Below are 22540 nucleotides of genomic sequence, written 5' to 3' on the forward strand. Positions count from 1 at the left end.
TTCTCTGACAAATGCTCACCTGTGCGGCTTTATTTTTGATGCTAACCAGGTAATCTGTGCGCTAACAACATTCTCACTGTTTTCTAAAGGATTAAGGGGGTCATTCCGACCCCGGCGGGCGCCGCCCGCCGGGCGGAGACCACCAAAAGACCGTACCGCAGTCAAATGACCGCGGCGGTCATTCTGACTTTCCCGCTGGGCGGGTGGGCGACCGCCAAAAGGCCGCCCGCCCGCCCGCCCAGCGGGAAAAACCCAGCAACGATGAAGCCGGCTCCGAATGCGGAGTTGCTGGTGTGCGACGGGTGCAGTGGCTTTGCAGACACTGAAAATCTTAATGGGGCCCTGTTAGGGGGCCCCTGCAGTGCCCATGCCAGTGGCATCGGCACTGCAGGGGCCCCCAGGGGCCCCACGACACCCGTTCCCGCCAGCCTCTTCCTGGCGGTGTAAACCTATTTTTCTAAACATGTGTTGGGTCATTTTGTAGTGTTATCACTGAGTTACTGTGTCTGTTGGTACAAATGCTTTACACATTGCTTCTGAAGTGAAGCCTCCCTGCTCGTGCCAAGCTACCAAGTGGGTGAGCGGGGTTATCTGTGGGTGATTCTCCTTTACCCTGACTAGAGTAAGGGTCCTTGCTTGGACAGGGGGTAACCCGACTGTCAACCAAAGACCCTATTTGTAACAGTGTGCAGGTCTCATTGTCCCTAAAGTCTCTAGGCCTCGGTGCCACTGCACCTGCAGCTCCACTGATAGCTGCCCAAGGAAGAAATGTGATAACACAGACTGTACCAAACATGTCCTGCCATATTAAACTTCAGTCCGAAGAATGTTAATATCAATTACAGATTAAACCAAATGTAAGTTATATTAGTGGAAAAGGCCGGTATTTAAATGCATATTTATTTAGGAGTTTTCTGTTGATAAGGTACAGAGTGCAGGAGAAAGTTTTTTAAAAATGCCTGAAAATGAAGAGGCTTATTTGTGAGAGGTGTGCGCCATGTGATGCTCTGGCAGCGCAAACCTTTCAACCATATCTATGAGGCCACGCAAACCCACTTTGTTTGGCAATGAATAGCCTCATAGATATGGAGTAAGGCAAAGCAGCGCAAATCTCTGCACTGCCGAACTCTGGGAGGCGTTCCATGAGCTTTGCTGTGGGTTTTCGCATGCAATGGTTTTGACGGTGCCACACATTTCCTTAATCATGTAAACCCAAGGAAGCTTCAAAACATTACGGCCCCTGAGGTTAGGTCTGACCAGGAGAATTATTTCTTCTTCTTTTTCTGTTTTTTACCATGTGTGCTTTATTCTGCAGCACTCATAGAAAGAGGAAAACGCCTCTCTGGACTATTTTTGGCCAGGAAGGTGCACCTTCCTGCACAAAAACAATCCTGCATGCAATGGAGGCTTCCTTGCATCGCGGTGCAAGGGTGCCTGCGTTGGTGCTAGGCTGGTGAAACGGCACCAGAGAAGGGGGGAGACGACAGGAATGCACCGTATTGCATAAATACAGCGCATTCCTGCCTTTTCACTTTGCCGTAGGGCAGCGCAGGAAGGCGGCTTGCTGCGCTGCCCTGGGCCAAATCCCCATACATTTGTCCCCTAGGCACTGTGCAGACGTCAGTGAACGTTGATTAGGGGGTGCCGGAGAAAGCTGCTGTTACGTCTGGTTTGCATTTGCTACTCTTGGCCTTGATATTCTCGTTCTTGAGGGCTTACGAAGGCAAGAAACAACTATGAATAAAGCTCTGCTGAGTGTCGCTTGTTTCTGTTCCCTAAGGCGGTCCATTAGCAGCGAATAGAAGGCTGTTGAGAGCCAAGGACGTGAACAAAAGGCCACCCATGTAATGTGGCTCGAAGCAAAAGGATCTGTGATGTCACCTCTGATGCTCCTGGCCTTTTTATGAATCAAAATCATTGAGAGTTTCTATTGGTAGAACACAGCATCTTTAAGGGGATAGGGCGAGGAGGAAGATGGCCCATAAAGCCCATCGACTCCTTTCAGAGGGGCATAACCTGAAATGTCAACTCAACTTAACTTTTTGTAACTCTCCCAAGCACAGCCCTTCTACCAAAGTATTTTGGATGTCTCCCTTTCGCTCTGAATTCTGAGAAAGAAGAATATAAACGATTACCTTTTCAACTCTAACTTTGTAGCACTTCTCTGCCTGCGAGCCAGACACAGTCCTCGTGGCTTCGTGAATCTTGAGTTTGAGGACTGTCAGGTAGAAAACAGACAATCAGCACCAAATGACAGTACCAGAGAAAATAGCTATCAATTTAAAGAACAACCAAACACAAAAGGCTAGTGAACAGAGATGTCAACTAGCTTTGTGTCTCTATTTGTGGGTGTTTTTGTGTAGTGGTTGCAGAATGTGGCCTAGTTGATAAAAGCAGCACATAAACTCCATTGAAGAGGGGTTGGAAAAAAACAAAACGATTTTCCTATTTTATTATGTAGCAGAGAAGTTCTTGGCCTTTGACCGTGAAATTTAATTTAAACAAAACTATGCAGATTATGCATGCTTCCCAAAAAGATTTCAGGCAATACAGGTGTGTACCACTTAAATTCAGGATGCTTGGATTCAGCAAGGTTAGCTATGTATTGTGCCGGATTCCCAAATGTAAAATTGCATGTGTATCATTTACTCAAAAAAAAATCGACTACTGCATCTAGGTGGAAGTCTATGCTCTTTCCCTAGTCATCATTTCCAAGTGTATGTTTACACCTAAATGCACATTTATATGTCTCTACTGCTCAAGTCAGGGGGTAGCAACAAAAAGACAGAATTTACGAGTGAAAAGTTACTACTAGTCACATTTCACAAATAGGTGGAGAGCTTCACCAATAGAGCATGATAAGGTATAGTAAAACATAATAAAGTTTATTAAATTATAACAATTCCAAAATAAATTGATGTAAAATAAAATGTAGTTTAATGTTAAATTAGTATTATTAACTAAAACAACGTTACAGCACAATAACTCATCAAAATATACATTTACTAAAGAAAAAAATATTTATCATAAATTAATTTGAATTATAAATATCACTTTTTACGTAAATTAAAAACAAAACATCCTTACTGCCATGTCAATATTTGTAATAAGTAAAAAATACATTGTTAGAGGATCTTTTTACGTTTTTAAAAATAAGTTAATTATTAAAATTTGAAATTATAAAATACATTTATGGTACTGCAAATCACGAAACAGTTCTCTGGGTCACATTTCTTTAATTGCTTAAGGATTGTTCAGCACTGGAATGAAGTTATGAAAATAATGTCAATGGCCTCAGTAACATGGTTCACACTATTAAATGGTAATTATTTTCAGGTATGATGACCAAGTTGAAGCTGTAATGGTTACAAATGAGGCAAACAAGGTCTCCTAAGTGTGGATACTCTCCTCGGAATTTCTCAATTCAAAACTTGCCATGCACAACACTAGTCATTATCAGTGGCCATAACACCCTTCTCAAACCCTCTCTTCCTCGCAACCTTATACTGAAGCCAACATTTTTGCCCTTCCGTTGACAGGAAGGACTCACCTGTTTAGATTCTATCTTCCCAATATGATGCCTAGGCATTATTATTATGTGGGGTCTGTGGTATTCGCTGAAGGTTGAAGATGTGTCTGATGTTGCATGACAGTGTAGCACAGGTCTCACTCCAGAATAACATAATGCAACATTCCACAAAGAAGCACAGACCTCACTCACTTCACCAGGGAAAACTCATACATCTTTTTCCCTCTAGTCAGGGAAACTCATCACTTGCTGATCTCTGAGGACACGGGTAAAGAGGATGCTCCACTGAGGAGATATGAATCCATCCATGACATATTCAGCCCTAGAGTAGCAGCCGGTGGCTGGTGCCATTGGCGAGCTATGCAATAAAGTGCCCCATTTGTTTTTATTTTAACTTTTACTAATCTGTTTTTTCCACGAAATTGGTGCCCATACCTAATTTCAAGTCCTAAGAAACCAACCACCTAGTTTGGATGGATAGCACTAGCCAGGGTATGCGTAAGAGATATGTTCCATTCCCCCACCCCCAAAACAAGCTCTTCTCCTCCCTTCTTGAAACCTGTAACAGCACTCAAACTTCTGTAGTTTGGAAATGCCCCTTTACTGTGACTACTGGGCATTAAAAAAGCCTATCCGAATCTGAGACCCTTGACAAGAAAAGATGAAACCCAGGTCCTCTAGATATATCTACCATTATGTCCCTTTTTTCTCGCAACTCTATTTTCTTCTCTTGGAATCATTCTTTACTGGCTGACATGTCAATGTCTAAAGGCTGAGTTTAGTGTTAGCTTCTCTCTTAGGAGCTCCCTCCTACCAGAATGTAAACTATTTCCGAACAATTTTTAAGACAGTTGGAAAACCAAGCCCTTGGTTTTCAATATCTATTTGAGTAAATTCTTACATTTTTTTAAATCAGTTAATTATGACCATCCCAAAAACAAAAACAGAAAATGGTCAGGAAGAAGACTTTTGAAGCTAGAAACAGGCAGTCGGGACAACGTTCCTTTCGTGAATTGAAAACTATTTATTGTGAAGAGAGACAACATGGTGTCCCCCTTCATAATCGCGTTCACAATATCAACTCACACAATTACAATCTCTCCTAATTTTTGAATCTTCCAAACTTGAGGGCTGCAGCAATCATATGAATAAGTAAACCATGTAGGGCCTTATTTACATGAAACTGGTGCATCGGAATTGATTTGCCAGTTTTCTTGCGCCATCCCTGGATCCCTTAACAACGCCATGGTAGCGCTGCATTTATGATACAGCACTCCATGGCGCACGTTTCCAAAGATGCGTCAGAAACTCTGATGCATCTGTGGCACTGCACTCAGGCATCGCAGGACTAGCATAAAAAAATTATGTTACCCCACCAATGCAAGGAAGACTCCCATTTTGAAAAAGCGCTGCGTCAGTTTAACGGCTGCTCTGAGCAGGCATCACATTTGTGATGCAGTGAAGTCGCGTAAAGAAACAGTGACCTGTTGTAAATGTCACTACGCCAGTTCTGCGTGGCTTTAAAAATAGGAGCGCCTGCCTTGCACACATCATACCTGGTGCAGGTATAATGCGACGCAGGGCTTTACAAACCGGCACATTGGCCCCATCGCACCAGTGTGTAAATATGGCGCAGTGTTGGGGACTCCTCGCGCCACCGTAGGGTAAAAAAAAGTGCCATACGGCAGCGCAAGGGCCTTGTAAGTAAGCCCCTTAGTTTGCCAAGGACGTTGGAAACTATACACTTTGCTAAGGAGGGGAAGGTTTTGACGTCCTCCGAGTTGCCCAAGCAAAGTAAACACAATGCCCTGAGCTGCAGGAGTAAAGATTTTGCTTCAGCATTTTCTGTGCGGTGCACAAATGGGTTGGCGAGTCTGCATGGGAGCCCTTCACAAAACAGCCACTGATGGGAAAACAGCCTTGGGAAAAATGTGCAGTCCTCAGACGTTGTAAAGATTAAACTTTGACAAAATTATAAACTGCAGGTGGGAACATCTCAATTTTGCACACCCATATCCTTACGAAATGCGGTAATCGCTCCGAGCACCTGTGGCAATGTTTTGGTAAGTAGCACACAGTGTCCTGGCACCAGCATCTACCATGAAACCTAATGCAAGTAAGGAAGCTGGGCCTGGGTTTAGAAATGAAAAACATAGCTATAGTTTGAGTGCAGTAGGCCTCTCAGACTCCTGGTGCCACTGTAGCTGCTGCACAATTTATAGTTACACCCCTGCTTTCACAGCACACAGATTAGGTGTGCTCAGCTCCACTCTGAGCTATTCGTAAAAATAGAAAACTATCTTTAAAATATTGTAACCATTGCCTTATTAGAAGATCCACAACTTTACTAAACATTTAAGGATTTTTGCAGGACTTTATATTTTGAAGCAAAGTGTTGTTTTTAGCCCAAGGTTTTGGATGAAAAGCGAAGGAAGAAAAGACAACAGAATATCCATTACAGATTATCTCTGAATCTTTTGAGTATCTCGAAAATAACTATACTTCCTGGTCTTGCCAGGACTACATTAACAGGTCTCTGCCTCTTGTATCCATATTTAAAGGAGGAAACAGTCAACCACACATCTGTCCACTGCCGATGTCAGAAAACGTCTGCTTTCACTTGTGTTGTCAAAGCCAAAACTAGACGGGGAAATATGAATCAACGTGGAAACTTACCAATTTCTGAATTGCAATATGAACGCTGCGGGTGATTGAGTATACATGTGCAGGCCATTGCAGGAGAAAAGGCCCCCAGGAAAAGCACAACTCCAACAAGGGTGATCCACTTCCTGGTGTCCATGGTCAGAAGATGTAGCTCAGCTGGAGCAGCTTTTCTACTGAAAAGAAGAATAAGAGTCATAGTTCAGGTTTGTGCCAAAAGCTGATTTTGGCCATAGCTGGGATGCTGGTACACATTCTGCACCGAAATACAAAAAAGCATTTGTAAAGTCAATAGGTCCGGCCTTTCACATAGTGCAGTAACTCAAACAAATACTAGACGTCCCTCTTAGATCAGAACCAACAGCTTGAAGACGTCACTAAGGACTGCAGTCCCTCAAAAAGTTACTAGATGTCTCAAGTAAGAAGCAACTGCTTCAAAAGTCTTCCACGAAACTGCAGTACTTGAAATAAAAAAATGCATATACTCTTTTGCTACTGTGATGATTTGTACCTTTTTTTATGGGCTAAATCAATATGCCAAAACTTGTTAAGGATAATAAGTTAATATTGTAACTGTGAATAATAGTCTTGATACTCTTGGATGCTGTGAAGAAACCATCACATATAGAAGGCACTGCCACCACTGGTAAATTCAAGTGCCTTCAAATTTATTCTTAGCAAACTGTTTTTTAAACTGAGATACGCATATGTGCTTTAAAACTCACACTGGTTCATACTGAGCAGAGCCTTGGTCTGAACTGTACAAATGCAAGTGATAGGAGTAAGCAAACTATCGGATAGCTGACTAAACCAAATAATAAAGAACTTTGACTACTAGCCCTTCTGTTTATATATATAAATGTATTTCTACTATATTTGGGAAAACATGAGGCTGCCAAGACATGCACAAAGCTGCAGTACTGGACGTTGTTACTAAATGTTCCCCGTGAGTCAGCTACAACAGCCTGAATATTATTTTATAAAGATGCAATACATCAAGTGCTTAGATGTACTTCTGAAGTTGGATCCAACTACTTTGTCTTTAGAAAGCTGCAGTACCTTACATTGTTACCAGATGTCACTCTCAAGTCAGGTGCAATTTTTTGATTTGTCTCTGCTGTCTTTTGGCCAAGCTTGCATTACAGAAATACCTTATACATATTTGCATACATGCCCTTCAATGTCGAGAGGGGCGGCTTCGATGTGTCAATTTGCATATATACTGTTGCTATTTTAATGATTCGTGCTTGTTTTCTATAAGGTTGATGAATATGCCAAATCCAGTTTATGATGATGAGTTGATATTGAAGCTTTCAATAAATGTCTTGGTGGTTTTGAAAGTAGGTGATGACAGCCTACTGTACACCAGTACCAGTAAACAATGTGAAGTAGAAGTGCCTTCAGCTTCTGATCCTTGGGACACTACATTGTTTGCTGGGTGTGTACATGTCCACAATCAAAATGCAATTGCTCAAAATGAAGGCAGCTAATGGCTGAAGTCGACTGGGCCATTTACTGTAGTGAGAGGAAGCATAATTTGAGTAACATTTGAAAAACCCAATGTATAAAGATGGCTGATTAAAAGTCAAGCTATATATGAATTGCTTACATATGATACTGGTAACGCAGCTAAATCTGTCTTCGGCCAGACCTAAACAATGAGAGCCTGGCATCTATGTAGGGGAATGTTATATGTGTGGTCCTGTTAGTTCCTCACTTTGTTTGGTAGTGAGGGGGGTGGGGGTTGACTGAAGCATTCAGATTCACACAAGCTTTTAAAGTCTTAGACACAGGTACTCCTAGTTGGCAGCTGTTCCCTGACACAATAGGCTGTCCAGGATGACATACAACTCCAAGGAGAGCAAGTATATCTGAGAAGGAAGAGAGAAAGGTACCAATAGTAAATCTCTGAATAATGAAACATTTACTAGGGGTACTTTGCTCATTTCAAATGCATGGCACCATTTTCACCTAACAGAGCCCAATTCAATAATGGGACATGCGTGCAGGATGGAGGGCGGCCAGTGTCCCATTTGCAGCCTACATTCATACAAATATGTTTGCATACGTAGTGCTCTTTTACATATTCACTGCCATGAGCCCCCTGGAAACGGTGGCATGGTACTGTTGATATCAGCAGGTCCATCCTCATACATAGGTTACTGATGCAAGCAGTACTGACATCCATGGCACGAAGGGGCCTATACATGTCCATGATTACATTGAAGCACTGCCTCAGAGATAGGCAGAAGCATCCCACACACATGTAGAGGTGGGTGGAAACTGCACCTGGCACGCTTCCCATTCCATTGCAGCAGTCTTACCCCTTGATGGAGTACTGAGAATGAATGTGGAATGTGAGCCAGGAATATCATATGCCCGCCAGGAGTGACTTCTCTATTAGGATAGAGGAGCATCGCCTCACTAATTAAAATATCCCCATGCCACAGAGTCAAAAAATAAAATGGTAGTAAAGTTAATTTATTGCCATTTTATTTTTCACCAACCCTGAATCCTGTGCTGAGTATCAGGACAGGATGAGGTTGCTGCTGAGTACTAGCAGCAAGTACGAGTGGTGGGCTGGGCTCTTAAGTATAAAGTGTGCATCTCTCTTTTGGCCAGCTGTCTTGCGACGGCCAGCCAGACATGAGCAGTTTAAACCTCTCTTAGACAGCTGGGCTGACAGAAAGCACAGGCCTCCAGTGCCCTTGGGAGCGCTAAGAAAGCCCACTCCATCCAATCCTAGCGCTTCTCTCATTCTGGTTTACACCAGGAGATCAACTCCAGGATTGGTTGAGGGAGTTGGGTGTGGCATGCACTGGAGGAAAAAGGGTCACCATGACTGGAGGGCGGACGTGCAGCAAGGTAACTGTTAGATATGGGGTTTTTGGTTGGCAGTCAGGTTACCCTCTGTCCAAGCAAAAGCCCTCACTCTAGTCAGGGTAAGTCACACACTATCCAAGATTATCCTGTGCCCACCCTCTGGTAGCTTGGCACGAGCAGTCAGGCTTAACTTAGAAGGCAATGTGTAAAGTATTTGTGCAATAATTCATACAATACCACCATATAGCACCACAAAAATACACCACACAGTGTTTAGAAAAATATATAATATTTATCAGGATAATTGTAGGTCAAAAAGAATAAAGTTGCAATGGAAAATTGTAGAAGTATCACAGGGAAGTGATATAAATTGTCTTAAGTCTTTAGAATGTAACAAAAGTCTCTTTCAAGCACAAGTACCTGGTTAGGAGTGGAAAAATCTCCTCAGAGGGCCACAAGAGAAGAGGTGCGTGGAAAAAGGGTGTGTGCGTCGATTTCTCCCCAGCACACACGGACTTGCGTCGTTATTTTCCACGCGGGAAAGTCGGGCGTCGTTTTCCGACGCGTGGACAGTCTCTTTCTGTGGATCGCGGGGATTACCAGATGTCCCGGGTCTGTGCGTGGATTCTCCTGCTTGTTCTCCGGCTGCGCGTCGATCTGTGGGGCTGCGCGTCGAATTTACGAACTCACGGCAGGCGTCGTGTCGATTTCTCCTCTAGACTTCGATCTGCGGGGCTGCGCGTTGAAATTACGATCTCACGGCAGGCGTCGCGTCGATTTCTCCTCTAGAGGTCGGGCGGCGTTGTCCTTGCGTCGGATCTTCGATCGTCCCAAGAGCGTCGCGTCGATCAGCGTCGGTGTGCTGCGTTTTTCTCGCCACGAAACAAGCTGTGCGTCGAGATTTTCGGCGCACGGAGCGTCCAAGTAAAAGAGAGAAGTCTTTTTGGTCCTGAGACTTCAGGGAACAGGAGGCAAGCTCTATCCAAGCCCTTGGAGAGCACTTTCACAGCCAGACAAGAGTTCAGCAAGGCAGCAGGGCAACAGCAAGGCAGCAGTCCTTTGTAGAAAGCAGACAGGTGAGTCCTTTGAGCAGCCAGGCAGTTCTTCTTGGCAGGATGTAGTTTCTGGTTCAGGTTTCTTCTCCAGCAAGTGTCTGAGTGAATGCACAAGGAGCTGTCAACCAAGCCCAGCCAGACGTGGATTGTAAGGCACAGAAAGATTTAAGTGCAAAGAAATGCTCACTTTCTAAAAGTGCCATTTCTAGAATAGTAATATTAAATCCGACTTCACCAGTCAGCAGGATTTTGTATTACCATTCTGGCCATACTAAATATGACCTTCCTGCTCCTTTCAGATCAGCAGCTGCCACTTCAACAGTGTATGAGGGCAGCCCCAATGTTAGCCTATGAAGGAAGCAGGCCTCACAGTAGTGTAAAAACGAATTTAGGAGTTTTACACTACCAGGACATATAACTACACAGGTATATGTCCTGCCTTTTATCTACACAGCACCCTGCTCTAGGGGTTACCTAGGGCACACATTAAGGGTGACTTATATGTAGAAAAAGGGGAGTTCTAGGCTTGGCAAGTACTTTTAAATGCCAAGTCGAGGTGGCAGTGAAACTGCACACACAGGCCTTGCAATGGCAGGCCTGAGACAAGGAAAAGGGGCTACTTAAGTGGGTGGCACAACCAGTGCTGCAGGCCCACTAGTAGCATTTAATTTACCAGCCCTATGCACATAAAGTGCACCTTACTAGGGACTTATAAGTAAATTAATAGTCCAATCAGGTATGATTCAAGGTTACCATGTTTTAAGGGAGAGAGCATATGCACTTTAGCACTGGTTAGCAGTGGTAAAGTGCGCAGAGTCTAAAAACCAGCAAAAATGAGGTCAGAAAAAGAGAAGGAGGAAGGCAAAACGTTTGGGGATGACCCTGTCAAAAAGCCAGGTCCAACATGACCCCCTCCCAGCCTAAAGCCAGGGTAGACTAATCAACACTCTGATGGACTTCCCTGCTTAAGGCGATAGAACATGGACAATGGCCCACTACTGCAGGGGCACTCGCCAGTTCTATGCCTTTCCGAACTCAGTGAGGCTTCTTTGTCTATACTCTCTGGGTCCACTGATCTGGCCCTTGGGGAACCCTTCTCATCACCTGAGGACCCCATCTGTACAGCTCCTAACTTTAATTTGCTTACAGATGTATCCCAGTATGCAGACAGTATCACCATGGCCAACAAAGTGATGTGGCCCATTCCATTCCTTGGGTCTGACTTCTGTCCCCAACCCAGGGAAAACTCTGCCCACAAGGACAGAAACCAATAGATGCCACTGACAGCTGTCAGTGTTATGAGCCAGGCCCCTGACCATCCACTGCTAGGTGGAGACCCGGAGGGGGGCCGTTGGCTGAGCTTCTCCTCCAGCTGGGGGGCTGGTAGGGAGCTCCCCAGGGATTCCTGTAGCATCCCAGAATGGGGGGTAGTAACCCCAGGGGTCTGGCACCCCTTCTCCACTCTCACCAGGTCAGGGGTGGGTCCCTGATACTGGTCCCTCAGCCCAGGGTCTGTACTCTGAGGCTGAACAGAGGACAGGGGTGAGTCCTTCCTCCCCGTGCCTCCCCATCTGGGCTTCCATACCCTCCTCTGGGGAGTGGTACCGCCAGATATCTGAACTGTTAGGGCACCCTTGGGGGTCGGCCCTCTCAGCTCTCCTGACACTAAGGGAAACTCATTCCCCAGAATGCAGTCAATGGGCAGCTGGGGACTAACTATGACCCGCCTCTGGGTCACCTCCCCACCCCACTCTAGGGACACCCGGGCCATGGGGCGGAAGAAATCTTCCCCAATGGCTGGAGTCACTCTACACACCTGTCCGGTGTACTGCTCTGGTGACACTAGTCTCTCCACAATCATGGTAAGACTAGCCCCCGTGTCTCTCAGAGCGGTGACTGGGATCCCATTCACTCCCACCTGGTGGAAGTGACGACTCCCACCCTCAGGGATCACCAGTTTACCCTCTGAGTCCACCTCCCAACTGAAGGAGATGAAGGCATGGTCTACGACCTGCCCCTGGGGACGACATTCCCCTAAGGCCACATGGGCCACCCCTGTAGAGGTCCCAATATTGGGTGAGTTCTTTGGACAGACAGAGTCCCCCTTCCTTTGTCCTATCTGGGAACACTCAAAGCAGCGGGGGTGGGAATGGGATGCTTTGGGCCACTGCCCACCAGAACCCCCACCCTGTTTCTCAGAGGGGGTATGGGAACCCTTTCTTCCCCCCTTATTCTGGAACTCGTCTGGGTCATCTCTAACCTCCCCCTCACTTTGTTGGGGGGAACCGGAACTACCCTTCTCGGGGTCACTCCCAGATACCTTTTTGGACACTCTGGTGCTTGCCCAGAGGTCCGCCTCCTCAGCAAGCTTCCTGGGATCAGTCAGCTTACTATCCACTAAGTGCTGGCGCAACTCTGTAAAAGTAGTATTAAGCATATGCTCTCTCAGAATCAAGTCATATAAACCTTTATAATCAGCTACTTTGTTGCCCCGCACCCATCCATTCAGTGCCTTACTGGAGAAGTCAAAGAAATCTACCCATGTTTGTGTGGTTTGTTTGGTGCTGTCCCTGAACCTCTGACGGTATCCCTCAGGGGTCAGCCCAAACTTGGCAAGTAAAATGGCTTTCTGAAGTGGGTATGTGTTTTGATCAGGTTGATCCAATGTGAGGAGTGTATCCCTCCCCAATGGCGGTACATAACCCCACATAGCTACCCCCCATTGCCCTTCAGGAACCTCATGAGCCCTTAGTGCAACTTCATAAGCAGCTAACCATTTATCTATGTCATCTCCCACCACAAAACTGGGCACCACATTTTTGGGTATACGAACCTTCTTTTCTCCAGCAGGTCCTGTCTGTATGCTGCCACCATTATTGCTGGATTCAGACTGTCTTGCCTTGATCTCCAGCTCCTTGAGACTCAGTTCATGAGCCAACAATAGTTTCTTTTCAGCCAAAGCTCTTTCAGCTTCCACTTGTTTGGCTGCTCTTTCAGCTTCCGCTTGTTTGGCTGCCCTTTCAGCTTCTGCTTGAATCTGTTTGGCTGTTCTTTCAGCTTCACTTTGTTTGGCTTCTCTTTCTGCCCTCCTTTCCTCCTGTTGCGCCTCAATTTTCAGTTTTGCCATTTGCAATTGGAACTCCCTTTCCTCTCTCCTTTCCTCTGCGGTCAGGCTTTGTATGGAGACACTGCTCCTTGGTCTGGAAGGGTGCACAATTGCAGTGGTAACACCATCCATAGATAGTGAAAATCCTTCTGAGGGGCCATTTTCTGGCTCCTCTTCCTCATCATCCTCTAAATGGGCTTCTGCCCAGGCCCTCAGCGCCACTTGAAAGTCCTCCTTTCTGGAGGCCCCTTGGGTGGGTACCCTTAATGCCCTGCAGAATCCTCTTAGTTGTTTGACCGTGTATGTATCCAACTGGACTAGGTCAAAGTCCCCTGTCTGAGACCCAGTCAGAGACATGTTGAGTGAGGATTTAGTTTTTGAAAATTGTCAGGAAAAAACGGATTTTCAAAAAGAGATAAAAACCAAGTTGACCTTCAACTGTGGGTAGGTAGTGAAATACTTAGCTACTGTATGTCACTGCACAAATACAAGTCCTATCCTCACCGCTGATCACCAATGTTAGAAATGGGGTTTTTGGTTGGCAGTCAGGTTACCCTCTGTCCAAGCAAAAGCCCTCACTCTAGTCAGGGTAAGTCACACACTATCCAAGATTATCCTGTGCCCACCCTCTGGTAGCTTGGCACGAGCAGTCAGGCTTAACTTAGAAGGCAATGTGTAAAGTATTTGTGCAATAACTCATACAATACCACCATATAGCACCACAAAAATACACCACACAGTGTTTAGAAAAATATATAATATTTATCAGGATAATTGTAGGTCAAAAAGAATAAAGTTGCAATGGAAAATTGTAGAAGTATCACAGGGAAGTGATATAAAGTGTCTTAAGTCTTTAGAATGTAACAAAAGTCTCTTTCAAGCACAAGTACCTGGTTAGGAGTGGAAAAATCTCCTCAGAGGGCCACAAGAGAAGAGGTGCGTGGAAAAAGGGTGTGTGCGTCGATTTCTCCCCAGCACACACGGACTTGCGTCGTTATTTTCCATGCGGGAAAGTCGGGCGTCGTTTTCCGGCGCATGGACAGTCTCTTTCTGTGGATCGCGGGGATTACCAGATGTCCCGGGTCTGTGCGTGGATTCTCCTGCTTGTTCTCCGGCTGCGCGTCGATCTGCGGGGCTGCGCGTCGAATTTACGAACTCACGGCAGGCGTCGCGTCGATTTCTCCTCCAGACTTCGATCTGCGGGGCTGCGCGTTGAAATTACGATCTCACGGCAGGCGTCGCGTCGATTTCTCCTCTAGAGGTCGGGCGGCGTTGTCCTTGCGAGGCCGTGCGTCGGATCTTCGATCGTCCCAAGAGCGTCGCGTCGATCAGCGTCGGTGTGCGGCGTTTTTCTCGCCACGAAACAAGCTGTGCGTCGAAATTTTCGGCGCACGGAGCGTCCAAGTAAAAGAGAGAAGTCTTTTTGGTCCTGAGACTTCAGGGAACAGGAGGCAAGCTCTATCCAAGCCCTTGGAGAGCACTTTCACAGCCAGACAAGAGTTCAGCAAGGCAGCAGGGCAACAGCAAGGCAGCAGTCCTTTGTAGAAAGCTGACAGGTGAGTCCTTTGAGCAGCCAGGCAGTTCTTCTTGGCAGGATGTAGTTTCTGGTTCAGGTTTCTTCTCCAGCAAGTGTCTGAGTGAATGCACAAGGAGCTGTCAACCAAGCCCAGCCAGACGTGGATTGTAAGGCACAGAAAGATTTAAGTGCAAAGAAATGCTCACTTTCTAAAAGTGCCATTTCTAGAATAGTAATATTAAATCCGACTTCACCAGTCAGCAGGATTTTGTATTACCATTCTGGCCATACTAAATATGACCTTCCTGCTCCTTTCAGATCAGCAGCTGCCACTTCAACAGTGTATGAGGGCAGCCCCAATGTTAGCCTATGAAGGAAGCAGGCCTCACAGTAGTGTAAAAACGAATTTAGGAGTTTTACACTACCAGGACATATAACTACACAGGTATATGTCCTGCCTTTTATCTACACAGCACCCTGCTCTAGGGGTTACCTAGGGCACACATTAAGGGTGACTTATATGTAGAAAAAGGGGAGTTCTAGGCTTGGCAAGTACTTTTAAATGCCAAGTCGAGGTGGCAGTGAAACTGCACACACAGGCCTTGCAATGGCAGGCCTGAGACAAGGAAAAGGGGCTACTTAAGTGGGTGGCACAACCAGTGCTGCAGGCCCACTAGTAGCATTTAATTTACCAGCCCTATGCACATAAAGTGCACCTTACTAGGGACTTATAAGTAAATTAATAGTCCAATCAGGTATGATTCAAGGTTACCATGTTTTAAGGGAGAGAGCATATGCACTTTAGCACTGGTTAGCAGTGGTAAAGTGCGCAGAGTCTAAAAACCAGCAAAAATGAGGTCAGAAAAAGAGAAGGAGGAAGGCAAAAAGTTTGGGGATGACCCTGTCAAAAAGCCAGGTCCAACAGTAACCTACTATTTTATTTTATTTTTTTATTGTATTTTCAGTCTATGTGCTATTGTGCACTAAATCACTGACAATGATTACATTACTGTTATAAAGTTAAACATTTTAACTTTAAAAAGATAGTGTAATTCTCAGCAATTTAGTTAATGTAATTTTGCGCCTTGCGCGTGCAAGGACCCACCACCCATTTGCCCAACCCATCACTCTGCGGGGTTGGCAGCCGCCACTGACGCCTGCATTAGAATAAATTTTACACTGCTCATGAAACACACAAGATTGTCCTACTGAATGCGGACACAAATAATATAATGGCTTACTTATTTAGAGGACAGAATATCGAGGGACACAATTTGCTATGCAAAGAGGGCAGGCTGCAAATGTGAGCGCAGCTTTTGTGCTCAGTAAATGTCCTGATTGTGCATGGTGGCCTGATACAGGAGTGATGCTTTGCATTGACAAAGGGTACTTTGCCCCTTACAAATCTGTGGCTAAGCATTTATGAAATGAGGCCTTTGTATTTGCTGAAGCATTAACCGCATTCAGTTAACCTGCACCCCCTAACTGTACCTGTGTGAACGCTGAATGGAAGCGGTGGTGCTGAGATCCAGCATCTCTTTCGTGAAGGTTCTATTGGACTGAATATTTCTTTCTATTTACATCACGTGACCTACTACTGGTGGAGCTAGTCCCTGTCATGCACTCGCATCACTTCTTGTCCTTAAGTGGGGTTTCTTTGCCTTTTTGCTGTCTGGAGACCAGGCACGCCAGAAGTGGTGTCATATTTGAAATCAAACAAGCCAAGCTGCTGACCCCTTCAGTCATACACATGTATGAACCATTCTCATAATATTCCTATCGGTCTGCAGTGGCGGCCCGTCCTATAGGGCGGAGGGGCCACGCCCCCCCACCCCATGAAGAGTGTCTGTCAGGCTGAACAAAGGTCAGCCTGACAGACACTCTTCATGTTCAGGTCAGGCAGCCAGGAGCAGACATGCGCGATTTGCTCAGACTCCTGGCTGCCTGAGCTGAACTTTGCTGGGCTGAGGAGATCGCAACCCCTATGGGCGTGACCTCCTCGGCCCAGCAAAGGTGCCTCGAGGCCCTCCCCTGGGTGACGAGGAAAGCATCACCCATTGACACTCTCCCTGGGCGCTTCAGGTTTAAGCCCTGAAGCGCCCAGGGCGAGTGTCAATCAGTGACACTTCGTCACAGAGTGGGGTGGGGTCAGGCAGTCCCAACCCTCCTGGGACCTGGAGGCTAAAGGTAAGTGTGTGTGTGTGTATGTATGTGTGTTATGTTTTACATAGAATGTTTGGTGCGTGCGTGCATGTTTGAGTGTTATGAGTGTTGTTAATGGGTGTGCGTGTGCATGTTTGAGTGTTATGAGTGTTGTTAATGGAGTTGCGTGCGTGCGTGTGTGTGTGTGAAAGAATGAATGTGTGTGATCTTGTAAAATGAATATTTGGTGCGTGCGTGCATGTTTGAATGGAATGAGTGTTGTTAATGGATGTGCGTGCGTGCATGTGTGAAAGAATGAATGTGTGTGATCTTGTAAAATGAATGTTTGGTGCGTGCGTGCATGTTTGAATGGGATGAGTGTTGTTAATGGATGAGCGTGCGTGCGAGTCTGTGTGTGAAAGAATTAGTCTGTGTGTGTGTGTGTGTGCCCCGCCCTCCCCCCTCCCAAAGCTGCTGCCCGCCACTGTCCATCTGTCCTGAACCTAAAAAAGATTCTTCAATACGAAGAACTCACATAATAATACAATAAGTGGATGCTTATGGGAGGATCCCATGTGCTACAAACATGAACGATTTTAGGTAAACCTGTTCATCAATGAGGGTGGCGTACAGGAGTTTCCAATGTACATTAAATACGAATCTTGCTTAAACTATATGATGTAAAATGGCTCCTATGGGAAATTCCTTAGAAGAAGCTAAAACTTGAATAAACGTGCATTAATAACTGGTTGGCTCACTAGATTTCCTTGTTTCCATGGCTGTCAGCAGCTGTTCCACTTCCACTCTGCAGCTGTTTCATTAAAGCTGGCATCTGCCTCTTTCTGCCTTCCTGCCCTCTAGATGCTTGCCCCTTTCTGTCTTCCTTCCTATAGATGCTTGCCCCTTTCTGCCTTCCTTCGTATAGATGCTTGCCCCTTTCTGCCTTCCTGCCTATAGATGCTTACCCCTTTCTGCCTATAGATGCCTGTGTCTTTCTGCCTTCTTGCCTATAAATGCTTGCTCCTTTCTGCCTTCCTGCCTATAAATGCTTGCATCTTTCTTCCTTCCTGCCTACAGATGATTTTGTCTTTCTCCCTTCCTGCCTATAGATGCTTGCCTCTTTCTGCCTTCCTGCTTATAGATGCTTTCCCCTTTCTGCCTTCCTGCCTACAGATGCTTGCCCCTTTCTGCCTTCCTGTCTATGATACTTGCCTCTTTCTGCCTTCCTGCCTATGATGCTTGGGTCTTTCTCCCTTCCTGTCTATAGATGCTTGCCCCTTTCTGCCTTCCTGCCTATGATGCTTGCCTCTTTCTCCCTTCCTGTCTATAGATGCTTTCCCCTTTCCGCCTTCCTGCCTACAGATGCTTACCCCTTTCTGCCTTCCTGCCTATGATGCTTGGGTCTTTCTCCCTTCCTGTCTATAGATGCTTGCCCCTTTCTGCCTTCCTGCCTATAGATGCTTGCCCCTTTCTGCCTTCCTTTCTATAGATGCTTGCCCCTTTCTGCCCTCCTGCCTATGATGCTTGCCCCTTTCTGCCTTCCTGCCTATAGATGCTTGCATCTTTCTTCCTTGCTGCCTACAGATGATTTTCTCTTTCTGCCTTCCTGCCTATAGATGCTTGTCCCTCTCTGCCTTCCTGCCTACAGATGCTTGCCTCTTTCTGCCTTCCTGCCTATAGATGTTTGCCCCTTTCTGCCTTCCTGCCTATGATGCTTGGGTCTTTCTCCCTTCCTGTCTATAGATGCTTGCCCCTTTCTGCCTCCCTGCCTATGATGCTTGGGTCTTTGTCCCTTCCTGTCTATAGCCCCTTTCTGCCTTCCTGCCTATAGATGCTTGCCCCTTTCTGCCTTCCTGCCTATGATTCTTGCGTCTTTCGCCCTTCCTGTCTATAGATGCTTGCCCCTTTCTGCCTTCCTGTCTATAGATGCTTGCCCCTTTCTGCTTTCCTGCCTGTAGATGCTTGCCCCTTTCTGCCTTCCTGCCTATAGATGCTTGCCCCTTTCTGCCTTCCTGCCTGTAGATGCTTGCCCCTTTCTGCCTTCCTGCCTATAGATGCTTGCCCCTTTCTGCCTTCCTGTCTATAGATGCTTGCCCCTTTCTGCTTTCCTGCCTGTAGATGCTTGCTTCTTTAGATGCACTTACGGTGGTGGATCCGTGCCCAACCAACCCAGCTAACAAGCCCTGTAGAACATGCACGCTCTTTAGTTGTGACTATAGCAGGACAACATAGCAACAGAGTGCATCCACACACATCGAGAAATATTTACATGCCCCATACCCCGCTGGAGCATCACTTTTTTTGACACTCCGGCGGCGCAGATGGCAGACCCATATTGATGAGGCCACGCAAAGCCACTTGGCATGGCTTTTCGTGGCCTCATAGATATGGAGTAAGGCAAAGCAGCTCAAGTCGCTGGGTGGCGTTCCATGGGCGTTGCGTTGGGTTTTCCCTTGCAACACCCACAGGTTTTGATGCTTTCCCAGATTTACAACGTAATGTAAACCTGGGAATGTGTCAAAACCATACGGCTCCCCAGGGGTGGCGTAACGAAGAGAAATATCTTTATTTCTCCTTGGTTTTTCAGCACACATGGAGAGAGGAAAACACCTTCATAGATTGTTTTTGTGTAGGAAGGTGCCCCTTCCTACACAAAAACAACTCTGCATGCAACGGAGGCACCCTTGTACCATGTTGCAAGGGTGCCTTTGTTGGCTCTAGGCAGACAAAAGGGCACTTGTGCAGGGAGACAGGACAGAAATGCACCCTATTTTATTAATACAGTGCATTTCTGCCCTTTCCCTGTGGCGCAGGGCAGCGCAGGAAGGTGACTTGTTGCGCTGCCCTTTGCAACTATTCTTGTAAATATGCCCCTTAGAGCTTGTACAACTGAAAATCCTTCATCCACCGTGAGCACCCCTCTCTGTAAATTCACTCTTAACCACTTTGCATGTTGTGACTTATAGGGCCGATTTACAAAAGTAAACTTACACGTTGTTGTAAGTTTCATTTTTTTTTTGTATTCACAAACTACGTGTTATTAGTAAGGGTTCGACTGCGGAGACGCTGCAAACAGGTGGAGAATTTCACACATAAAATGATAGGACAGGCTTCCCTTTCAAATCTCAGTAGTAAAGCCAGGGATCTTAGAAGTGGAGATTTTAGAACAGGAGTCAGAGAAAAAATCGAGGACTCTCTCAATTGGGCTGGTAGAGGGTGTCAATTAAAGATGGTGAAGAAGCAAATGAGAAAATTAGAGCAGAACCTATTTAACAATTGGTTTAAAGTCCCAAAAGAAACTATTAGCTAAAAATTAAAATAACTTAGTGGCTGCCGACCAGATCTGCGGAGCCCCTCTGACTGTTTAGCACAGGTCTACCCATCACATTCAGAGATCCTCGTGTCGCTGGCCGGGTTCTCTGTGATGAAAGTGCATATTCTGGCTGCGCATGGGATTTCTTCACTTATTGATGCTGAGAAGTCCAGGAAGCCAGCATGAAAGTGCTTTGGGGCCAACATCATTGCTTTGGCTTCTTTTCTGAAGATCGTTGAAGCAGCTGCAGCCAGCAGACTGCCAGGGTTGGTGGTCTGCTGACCGCCATATAACGAGTGCTGAAATGACTTCCGCCCGATTACGGGCAGAAACCCGATTCCGTCAGCCTGGCTGATGGATTTGAAGAGGTAGTTCCACCATCAGCACCGCCACGGCAACAAGACTCTGCCTGCCGTATTAAGAGCTGTAATGCGGTGCAGCAGTGTCCTGAAGGCAGTACAATGCTGCTGGTGGAAGTGACGGGGCCCATCCCCTTCCAGACAACCTCCTTGATGGAAAAAGTACGTGATCATTCAATGGAGGTGTGTCTGTGTGTGCGTGTGTGGTAGTTTGAATGTGGGGGCATGTCTGCATGTGTGAGTTCATTAGTGTGAGTATGAGGAGGGATGTAATTTGAGTATGTGTATGTGAAGGGGTGGTGAATGCATGCATGTATGTGGAGGGTGGTGGCGAATGTGTGCATGTATGCAGCTGGATGTGAACGTTTGTGAGCATGTGTGCGTGTGAATGGGGGTGTTCGTGTGCATGTGTGTGTTTACATGGGTGTGCCTATGTGCATGTAAGTACATGAATACATGTTTAACTGTGTGTGTTTGAGTGTGTGTGTCTGAGTAAATGGGGGTGTATGTAGCGAGTGCATGGGTGAGTGGGAGTACATGTCTGTAAGAGTATGAAGGTGTGTGGGTGCATGTGTGCGAGTGTGTGGATGTGTGGGGGTGTGCCTCCTGGTGACAGGAATGAAGATTCCTGTCGCTGGGTGCGTGACCATCAGGCTTTTCATGGCAGTGCGACTGCCATGAAAAGCCTGGTGGTATGCTGCCTCGTAATGTTGCCGGTGACCTGAGGGCTGCCACCGGCTTGGAGGATCTTACTGCCAGCTGCATTGGTGTGACCGCACTGGCAGGCCAGGCGGCGTTGTGGTGGTTTGGCTTTACTCAATCCCCACAACTCGTGATGTGGTGGTCTTACCACCACTGCGAGGGTGGTGGTCTGATGACCGCCAGCCTCATAATGAGGGTCTGGATTCTTCTCCCTAACTTGTGAAACAAACACACACATCCTCCAATATCCTGACCAAACTGTCATCGTGGACAGAACATCAACAGGACCTCAGTGATCTCTCAAATCTTTAGAACAATTTAACTGTAAAAATAATCGTTGTAATAATATGAAGGAAAACAAAATCCTCGAACTTAGTCAGATAAGTTGTAGTTCCAATGGAATGTTGAGGTTGTGGGAGAAATAACTTATCAGGTCCAATCTTATATTTATCTGAAGGAATGGCGGGTCAACTATGGCAAGTCACAAAGCTCGTTTAAATGCATTAAAAGCAACACTTATCCTCACTCAAGTTTGCACTTAAAAATAAGTCTTAGTGTTAAACTCTTTGGCCCACCTGAGAGTGCATTTCTAAGGGCCTTGAAAGCAAAACATGTCTCAACCTTAATTTGTGGCTTAAATTTCTTTGAGACAACCCCAGAACATGGCCCCTTTACAACAGTGCTGCACATTGATACAAAGCCCTGTACACTACCCTTGCGTTACATTTTGTGTATATCTTGCAGTCATAAATGTGTCTATTTGCGCTCGTAATTCAGACTTAGGGGTGCAAAGCCCTTTGTTAATCAAGCACATATTGATTCCTCCGTAAAGCTCATAATTGCAGATGCCACTGTAAAAAATATAGACAAACTCTCCTTACCTGGGGCTTCAGGCTCAGTTCTTGCGGGTGCAACAGCGTTTGTGTCCTTCCAAGGTGTCTTTGGAATTGAAAGGCTGTTTGTGTCCTTTTATAGGACAGTCAGTGATGAGCAGGTTGGATAAGTGTCTTTCTGTGGGTGAGGCTCCCTGGAAGTACAGGGACAAGAAGAACATAGCACTCCACCTGTGTGACACATCCTCAAGGTAATGTATGAACTGGAGAAGAAAAACAACAATGTAGAAAATGATGGGGTTAATTTTAAGAGAAAGAGATACAAATGTCAAACGATGACAAAAACAAACAACTGTAAGACAAAACACAATGGTAAGGGAAACTAAATTAGATCAAATGGCACGTGCATAGGAATGTTACGTTTGAAACAACTTGAAAATAAAAGAAGGAGAAAGTATACAAAACGAAACATAGAAGGAAACAAATGCCTAAAATCAGGTA

At 45.9% G+C, this 22540-nt stretch overlaps 1 protein-coding gene across 2 annotated transcripts in view; it reads right to left on the reverse strand.

Moving 5' to 3' along the window:
• The window catches only part of LOC138261026 (metalloproteinase inhibitor 1-like), a 51590-nt gene extending 29370 nt beyond the window's left edge, over nucleotides 1–22220 (reverse strand). The window contains exons 1-3 of one of the 2 annotated variants that reach the window (XM_069209637.1): nucleotides 22088–22220; nucleotides 6206–6366; nucleotides 2136–2218 (exon numbers count right to left, since the gene is read on the reverse strand). In XM_069209637.1, coding sequence (XP_069065738.1) covers nucleotides 2136–2218; nucleotides 6206–6329 — 207 coding nt within the window. In that variant the 5' untranslated portion in view covers nucleotides 6330–6366; nucleotides 22088–22220. The remainder of the gene's footprint in view (nucleotides 1–2135; nucleotides 2219–6205; nucleotides 6367–22087) is intronic. The other variant, XM_069209638.1, reaches the window with a different exon arrangement.
• Between the last annotated feature and the right edge of the window lie 320 nt (nucleotides 22221–22540).

This window comes from Pleurodeles waltl, chromosome 10, assembly GCF_031143425.1.
Source record: "Pleurodeles waltl isolate 20211129_DDA chromosome 10, aPleWal1.hap1.20221129, whole genome shotgun sequence".
Taxonomy (NCBI): Eukaryota; Metazoa; Chordata; class Amphibia; order Caudata; family Salamandridae; genus Pleurodeles; species Pleurodeles waltl.